We start from the raw sequence: 9,063 nt of genomic DNA, 5'->3' as shown, positions 1-9,063 counted from the left end.
TGGACTGGAATAGATCAGGTAGGAAAACACTTTTCTTCATCACATTAGTGCGTTTCTATTTATTTGCCTTATTATTAGACTGGGGTATGATTATTATGAATATTAAGCCCAAATCCAATTTATAAAAGATAAAAAAAGACACTATTTCAATAAAACTTTATGCAAAAAACAAAAACAGTGTTCTCAATAATTATTAGGCATATGTAATAATATTGTATAGCAAGTGTGCCGTAATTGCAGATAAGAAGAGATTTTCTCTGATGGAAGCTGATCTCTGATTGGCTGCTACTGGGTACAGTATATTTCTACCTTATCTGATTCAATTTACAAGTTTCCATCTTTAAATTTTAGGCAACGTCTTCACTTACAGGCTTTATTAAATATGTAGCTTAATACAGTATGTTTTACAGCGTGTTTAACAAAGTGTCTTTGCATCTTCTGCAACTTTTCTGTTAGATTTACACACATCCTTATTAAACATGTCTGTATTTAATCTGTATTGACTTGAAGTGGACCTAAACAGGAAATATGTATATTCATTAGAGATATGCCAAATACCCCAGTGGTTTGGTTTTGGTTTTAATTCATCGTGTTTTGGTGTTTGCAAAACCACCCTTAAGTGTATTGGTTCAGATTTGGTTTTGGTTCGGTTTTGGAATCTTTAAAAACCGATAAAAATCAATACAAAAACAATAAAAACAGCTAAAATAATGCAATTTGGACCTGTTTACAATTACATGCAATCCAAAACCAAGTTCGGTTTTTAAATCTGAGTTCCGCACTGACAGCAGACCCGAGTCTGGACTTAGTTCCACACAGAACCCCAAAGTGATTCCGAACTGGGACTCGATTTGACTTGGAACCCCTAAATTCAGGTGTGTTCGTATTTTAGGAAAACCGAACCGCACATCTCTAATATTCATATTGTAAAGGATCACAAATTTTGCTTTTGAATCTTTCCTTCCCAATTGTTTACTCAGTTAATTATTCTAAAGTTACTCAATGTATTCTGCCATATTTCAGTGGCAAGTTACCCCACATTCATATATTATATACAGTCTGCTGTTTCCTTCAAGATTAGTCTGGAAAATTGGTTACAGGGATTACACAATAAGAATTTCACAGTGCCGTACTGTTATTGAGACTCTGCTATACAATGCAACCCCAGATTTTGCCTGCAAATTCAATATTAAACTTTATCAGTGGTTGATTAATCAGTTAAGAGGAAACATGTTATTGCCAATACAAGGTGGAAGCCCCCAGTATGGAAATTCTCTGGTCATAGGGGATGTAGCAACCATCCTGGCAGTCAGAATTCTGGCTCCAGAATCCTGAATGCCGGCATGCCGACGGTAAGTATTAAGTTTAAGGTTAGGGCTAAGCACTAGGAGGAGGGTTAGGCTGCAGGCGGAGGGTTAGGGTTAGGCTTTGGGAGGGTAGGGTTAGGGCAGTGTTGGCTAACCTTGACACTCCAGCTGTTATGGAACTACATAACCCAGCATGCACTGCTACAGTTTTGCTATTAGGGCATGCTAAAACTGTGGCAGGGCATGCTGGGATATATAGTTCCACAACAGCTGGAGTGTCAAGGTTAGCCAACACCGGGTTAGGGTAAGGCTGCGGGATGGGAGGGTAAGGTTTAGGCTGCGGGATGAGAGGGTTAGGGTTAAGCTGCGGGATGGGAGGGTTAGGTTTAGGCTGCGGGATGAGAGGGTTAGGGTTAGGCTGCGGGATGGGAGGGTTAGGTTTAGGCTGGCTGCGGGAGGAGAGGGTTAGGTTTAGGCTGCGGGAGAGGTGGCTTAGGGTTAGCGTTAGGGGGAGGGTTAAGGGTTAAGCTGAGGCTACTTACCTTCAGGCATCGGGATTCTGACTTTCAGGATGCTGCTGTCGGTATTCTCACCGCCAGGATCCCGTACCCAATAAAGTTAGTTTAAACTAAAGTTTAGGAGCATATATCCCTTCTAATAAAAAATAATGAATTAAAATCAGAATTTCAATTATGTGGAGTTACTGTAATAATTTAAATCTCCATAATAAAGGTGTGTATAATTAATGCCAGTTTATTTATTGTGTAACATTTTTACACTTGTTAAATAAATAAATGTATACATGAAGATAAAGTCACCATGTTCCTAACTTTCTAGGTTGTTTGTCAGATGGTGTCAGCCAATATGGATTTGCCCAAAACTGGGCACACGCAATATCTGGTTAAGAGGCCGGTTTATTCGGAGCCGTCCTTTCAGGGGGACAATGAAAAGAAAGAGATCATACAGAAAACGTACAAGGAAAGGCTGAGAAACAGCTGCAGGTACTGTAGTGTATCATTCAGTCTTACAGGTCGCACTTATATGGCCAAACAAAGAAAAACATGCAACATTATAGCACTAAAGATGAATTCCCGTTCTTCCCATCTATATTTTATTTTGGATTTACTTGTCACGACTATATAGTTAATGTACAGGGCCTGGTATATGTTAAGTTTATTTTTTATGAATTTTCAGTATAATGTTGACAGGTTAATTTTAATATTTTAATATCTATGAGAATATTTTAATATCTATTAGTATACACAGATGCTGCTGGAGGTAATTTTTTTAACCCCAAAATAACCTACCCTTCTGGCCATAGGGCCTGATTCAGATATGGAAGTAATGCCGATATTGACGTAGTTTGGCAATTATCGGTGGTCTGCGCATCTGAGCCCATGTTACCTAAGAGAGGGTACTCTGGGCTGGCAACTATAAGGGGGTTCTGGACTGGCACCTAAGGGGGGGACTCTCTTGGCTGGCACGTAAGCTCTGGGATGAAATATAAGAAGGGCTCTCTGGGCTGCACATAATCAAATGAGGGCTTTGGGCTGACATATAAGGACATGAACTGGCATATAAAGACATAAGGGGAGGCTCGGAGCAGGCATATTAGGACGTGAGGAGGCTCTGTGGATTAAGGTATATAGAGGACCATGACTGAGGGATCTAAGGCTAGTATATAAAGGGGCATGACTGAAGGGGCTTTGTGTGGCATATTATCAGGTGGGGGCATCACGGTGTGACATATTAACTATTGGGGGTATTACCATGTTACATATTATCTATTGCGGGTATTTTAAAGTGGCATATTATAATTTGGGGCATTACTATGTGGCATATTATCAATTGGGGGCACTGCTGTGTAGCATATCATGCATCTTACCAGTGAGCAAAATTTAAATCTAAAATCATTCAAAATACGTTTATTTCAAGATATATTTTATTAGTTTTAGTATTTCGTAGAATAAGATTTACTCAGCATAGAACCCTTACCTAATTGCTCGGAGGCAAGCTGCCAGAAAATATTTTGTGGTCCTCCATCCGCAGTCAATTTCTTAATATGGCACTCCAAGAAAAAAGTGTAGACGCCCCGGCAGTAGACTGTGACTAAAATTGTATCTCTATTATAATATATTGCCGCACTAGATAATGTTCTCTGTTGTGCTAAACTAATATTCTAAGGGTATACAGTACTAACTCATAAGAGACATGTTTTATGCTGCCCAGGGCTGCAGAGCTTCAGGCAAGCCCTGGGGCTGGGTGGAGAGTGGCCTCGCCTAGTTGGGCTGCCTATTGATAAACTATGCGTGGTGTGCCAATGTGGCCGTGGCCATGTCATTTTGAGAAGTGCTGTTAAGCCTTGCCTGCTATACCTGCCACCTCCCCCTTCCCCTGAGAAGCCATGGCCCAGGTATTTTTTACCCCCCCCCCTCCCTTTCCTGTAGCCCCTGCTTTCACCATTATGTTTTATTTTACCATTATGGATGTTTTGCCACATTGTGCTCTCACTGGATTGATCCACTAGTTGAACGTTTATTGGTGAATGTTTATTGACTATATTGATGTTATATGTTATGTTATATGGTAATTTGCAATGTTACAACTGCGCTATACCGGATTGCTGTAGTTTGAGGGTGATAAGCAAATTGCAGTTGATTAATTTATTACTCTGAGCTCACTGAGTACTTTGACCACTATTGCGTAAGGGAGGAGCAGGCCATTTTGGGACACTGAGAAAAGAAATGGGGGAAGGGAACGAGAAGGACCAATGCAAAGTTTCCTGGTACAAAGTTTCAACCTATAGCCCCTACTTCATCCAACACCCGCTTCCTACCACACACTTGACTGTAAAATAAAAATAATTATTGTTGCCTTCTCCTGGCTGGTTGACTAGCTGGCTGTCGAGACTGCAGTACAGATGAATGGATTTCTGATACAAAACACTGTTCAGACTCCTATGCTACACAGGGGCAAACACAGGATTTCTAGAGAGCATTTACAAATGTTACATTTAGGGAAAAAAATAACTTCTCGCAACCAGACAGCAACAGACAATATTTGTGTGTGTGTGTGTCTTGTATGTACAACCCACTCCTGATTCAATGGGATAATATTTGTTCAAAAGACAGAAAAGGTGGAAATCTTGTTAAAAATTATAAAAATGAAATATTTACTATTTGTTCTAAGTAGTGGTGAATTTTACCTAGAGCTTGCAGAGCTGCAGCCCCCTCCCCCACGTAAAATCCCCCATTCCCAGTGAGCCAGTGAGTACATGCACTGGCTTCACTGGCAGTGGCTTCCCATTGGAAGAACTATCTGCTAATCACTCATAGGTCAGTCAGTCCCAGGGGGAGGTGTTTTCTCCCCCTGGGACTGCAAGTCCAGGCTGTGATTAACAGAGAGAGCACTTCTAATAGGATGCCACTCCTCTGCCTTGCCTTCAGCCCTACCTGGCTTCTAGGGCTGCAGCTGAAGCAGTACCTAGAAGCCAGGGTTTGTGTGAATGCGCCGGTCCCAACATTGTTTGTGCATATCTCCTGATCCTGGCATTTGCCAGATCCATTGAGCAGGTGCTGGGACTATCTCCAAACTGCAGCATGGGTAGTCCCCTCCTCCAAGAGGCTAGGAGCCATCACTGGTACTAAGTATGCATGCCTCCCAGGCATGAACATCCCGATTGGGATGGAAGTTGAGAGGTATATCCAGTTCACCTCCAATGATGTGAGCAGCATTCAAAAGTTTTTTTTAGGAATGGGCAATGCGATGGAGCAGTCCAGCGCATTGTTAGTGCTGGTCATGCCCCCATAATGCGTTTCCATGCCCATGCGATATGTGAACATGCCCCTTCTTTTGTAAACATGCACACTTGTCCTGATTCTTACACAGCTAAAGTTGGGAGATATGTCTAGGTAATTTGTAAACTAAGGTCATTCAAATTGTTCACCTGTTGTAAGCATTCGGCACAGTACCAGCTACAGACAATGGGTGCACCATTCATACTGGCAACTGCACATTCTTTCCCACTTCCTGCACTCAACACTCTGCTAAAGGTCAACTTAATGTCCTGTATGCGCCTTTATATTTCCCTTACTCCTATGAATCTTTGCACAAACAATGTTGGAATTTTATTTCTCTGCTGGTGATTCTAAGGGGTATATTTACTAAAGTGCAGGTTTTCAGAAGTGGAGTTGTTGCCCATAGCATCAAGCAGATTCTAGCTATTTTCATCTAGATGTTGCTACAGTAGATAAATGATAACTAGAATCTGATTGTTGCCATGGGCAACATCTCCACTTCTAAAAACCTGCACTTTAGTAAATATACCCCTAAGAGTCTCATTTTTCTATCTCCATTTATCATCTTCTGCTTCATCCATAATGATTAGACACTCTCCAACCATTCGACACTGGCTTCTAACCTATCAACTCTGGCTTCATTCTCCACAATTCCACCTCCTCCATCCAACCAACTTTAGCTTTGTCCCTTACAGCCTATCCTCTCAGGACTAAGCCGCTTGGCCAGTCATGGTGCATCTCTAATAGCTATCTCTTCCAAGTTACTGGTTTCTGAGAGCAACCAGCATGCCTATCCTGCATGTTGTAGTGCACATCTCAGAGCACACTGTCTGGGTGAACAGGACTATTTGAAAGGCATTGAGGCTTGTTCTCAACATGCAACTGGTTACTTGTTAATGTATAAAGGAACTTCTGTAATAACCTTTTCTATCCTTTTCTCAAAGTCTCAACATATCTCTCAATAGTAACTACTGGAAAGTTGGAACAATTTAGGCATCATTACGACCATACCACGTCCATTTTCCAGTAATAATAATAAATGACTGTTGTGGATCGTTGGCTGGGACTCTTTTTACTCTACTGAAATGACTACTGAATCTGTCTCCTTTTACATTACATCTATTCATAACCAAATGTGTTGTCTCAAAGAAAATAGAGTCAAAAGCAACTTAAAGTACTACAAGAGCAACAATTTCAAAAAGATGTTGCTGGGGTGTTTTTGGGTCATTAATGGGTCAGAAGATTCAAATTCACAGTATCCAAGCTAATTTAGTAATTGCAAGTATCTAGAACAGATGAATAAGACAGCAATTATAGTAATACAGGCGTTAACTGTCCTGTATGTAAATTGTTCTTTTCTTTAATTGTAAAGCAGACAAGCCAAATGTAAACAGGCAATGAGAAGAAAAATGTAAGTAAAGATGTCAAATAACTTTAGATAGAGTTAATAGTTAACTATGAAGTGACTATAAAACTGTTTCATTGACATCATATAGTCATCAAAGAGTAACAAACATTGTTAGAATGTTCCTTGACTAACGCAATCATTTACATAACTGTCACTGCCAGCGTATAAGGATTGAGTGATGGCTAAATGATACATTAGTACATACTGTACATATGTAAAATAAAGTACAGATGATTTCAAATCTGTGTTTTACATATCAGCACATAAAGTCCTAAAATGTAATACATCTGACCTCATGACAGATTTACTCCGTCATTATCTATCCAAAAAAAACAAGTCAATATGAAGAAGCCATGTATGATAAAAAAAAAAAAAAGTATATGCACCATGATTCAGTATGTTATGGAATTGTAGACCAACCTTTCTAAGCTAGGTACACACTAGAAGACATGCAAACGATGTGATTTCATCACCGATTTCCCTTGAGCTCATGGGCAAAAGATCTAGTGCATACACACCGTGCAATCTTCCAAAGTACCGAACGGTCTATCTTGCATCATTTGGTGGTTAGATCATTAAGTACAGTATATAACGTAACCATATTGCCTGATTGTCCGTTAGTGATTACACACTGCACGATCTGCGGAATATTGTTAATGAGATTGACAGATCTTCCTGCATGTACAAAAGATCTGAAGATGTGACAAACGATGCAGTGGGAGCCGCATAGTGCATACACACTCGACGATTTGAACGATTTGTCATTCAGATGCGTCGGAATCGGCCAAATTGTTCAAAATATCATCGAGTGTGTAGGGGCCTTTAATGCACCATATCAATGTTTTTTTTTAAAGACCTTCATTTAAACACTGCTCTCTAGGGGTCACTCTGCAGCATCAAAATGTGGTTGAGGTCTACACTTTGACTTTCCAAAACACTGACTCTTCAATTACTCTTTCCTCTTGCCTAACAGTTGTAGCTTTGCTGGTATGCTTATGCTCATGATCCAGTTTCAAACAAACTTAAGTTACCGGGCAGATGTCCACAACCAGTTCATGGTTGACTCAATGATGGCCAAGAGCCCAAATACAACACCAAAACTGATCATATTCCACACCAAGCTTGATGGTTGGCATAACGTTCTTGTTGTTATAGGCTGCATTGGTAATTGACAAACGTGCGAGGAGCTCAAGCTGTGGAAAGAGTGGAGAAGCGGACAAGTAAAGACGTTACCCATAGCAACCGATTATCTTTGAGGTAGCATTTATCAAGTATGTTCTATAAAATGATAGGTAGAAGCTGACTGGTTGCTATGGGTCATTTTTTTCCTGGTCCATTCCTCCACTCTGTTCACTACTTGATATATCTCCCCTATAGTGCGTTAAAACCACTTTGGTCTTATCAATATAGCATTAGCAGGTTTTTTTTATTCATATGTAACTCTTCCAATCCATACTGCATTGAGGTTTTTTTAGATACTTTCTCCTGACTATCCTTCCATGAAAGTCATACACTGTCTGTCATTTTGTTGTTGTTGTGTCATGGGGTAGCTCTTGCAAGCATTCTTGGTGAAGATTTTGTTTTTTAATTGCAGTGGTAATAAATGCACGGCATGCCTTGTTTTGTATTTATTATTATATTCGTTTTAAATTTTGGGGTCAAAACCTGCCAAAATTTACCATATTCTCACGGGTCCTTTGTGATTTTTCTGGGTATCATACAGTCTAATTTTGGTCAAATTTGCTACATTGGTAAATAGAAACGGTAAAAAAGTGGAAAACTTAAATTTTGTATCAGTAAATAGAGTTTACAAAAATTTTTCTGGAGAAACCGGATAATACGTATCTATCTCTACATGGTATAAAATAAAGTCCATCGTTGTGATATATCTCAAACGGTTTAGGCAGCATCAGCCAAGAAAGCACCCAGACAGCCATTTTTTTATTGACTTGCTTCACTAAAATCCTCACTGCACGGTTCCCATTTGTCATACATTAATGTTTCATACACCTAAACCTTCCTCGACAAATGCTTTATAGAAAAGGGAAAACTGCATCAAAATCCATCCAGTGGTTCTCAAGATTAGCCCGAATAAACATAGACAGGCGCTTACCAGGGACTTTATTTTATATTATGCATAGATTACGTATAATCTACGCCCACGCACTTCTTCTAAGGCCGTCCAGTCTTCCTCGCAGTGGGAGTCATTCTACAATTCATACATAGATTTAGGCCCTCATTCAGAGCCGTACACTCTGAGCAGAGCGCACGCTCTGAATGAGGGCCGGGCTCCATTTTCATGGAGCGTCCTCCTGGACGCTCGTATAGCTGTGGGTCACCACCCACAGGCTATACGAGCGTGCATTGTGATGGTCGCGATGGTCGAGACCATCGCGACCATCGAATTTGCGAGCCGGAGCCTGCGGTTGAGGTTTTCAACTGCAAGCTCCGGAGTGATTTTGGCTCTATCAGAGCCAAAATCACTCCCACTGACATCACTAGTGATGTCAGTGGGCCGGCTTCTGACGGGAGGCGTTCCCGTGGGAACGCC

At 40.6% G+C, this 9,063-nt stretch overlaps 1 protein-coding gene across 1 annotated transcript in view; it reads left to right on the top strand.

Annotated features, from left to right (window-relative positions):
* The first annotated feature begins 2,156 nt into the window (after nt 1-2,156).
* LOC148473275 (pendrin-like) overlaps nt 2,157-9,063 on the top strand; it is a 101,054-nt gene continuing 94,147 nt past the window's right edge. The window contains exon 1 of the mRNA XM_088459908.1: nt 2,157-2,308. Coding sequence (XP_088316034.1) covers nt 2,157-2,308 — 152 coding nt within the window. The remainder of the gene's footprint in view (nt 2,309-9,063) is intronic.

This window comes from Taudactylus pleione, unplaced genomic scaffold (assembly GCF_031769625.1).
Source record: "Taudactylus pleione unplaced genomic scaffold, aTauple2 ptg000946l, whole genome shotgun sequence".
Lineage (NCBI taxonomy): Eukaryota > Metazoa > Chordata > Amphibia > Anura > Myobatrachidae > Taudactylus > Taudactylus pleione.
This window is presented reverse-complemented; position numbering and strand designations above follow the sequence as displayed.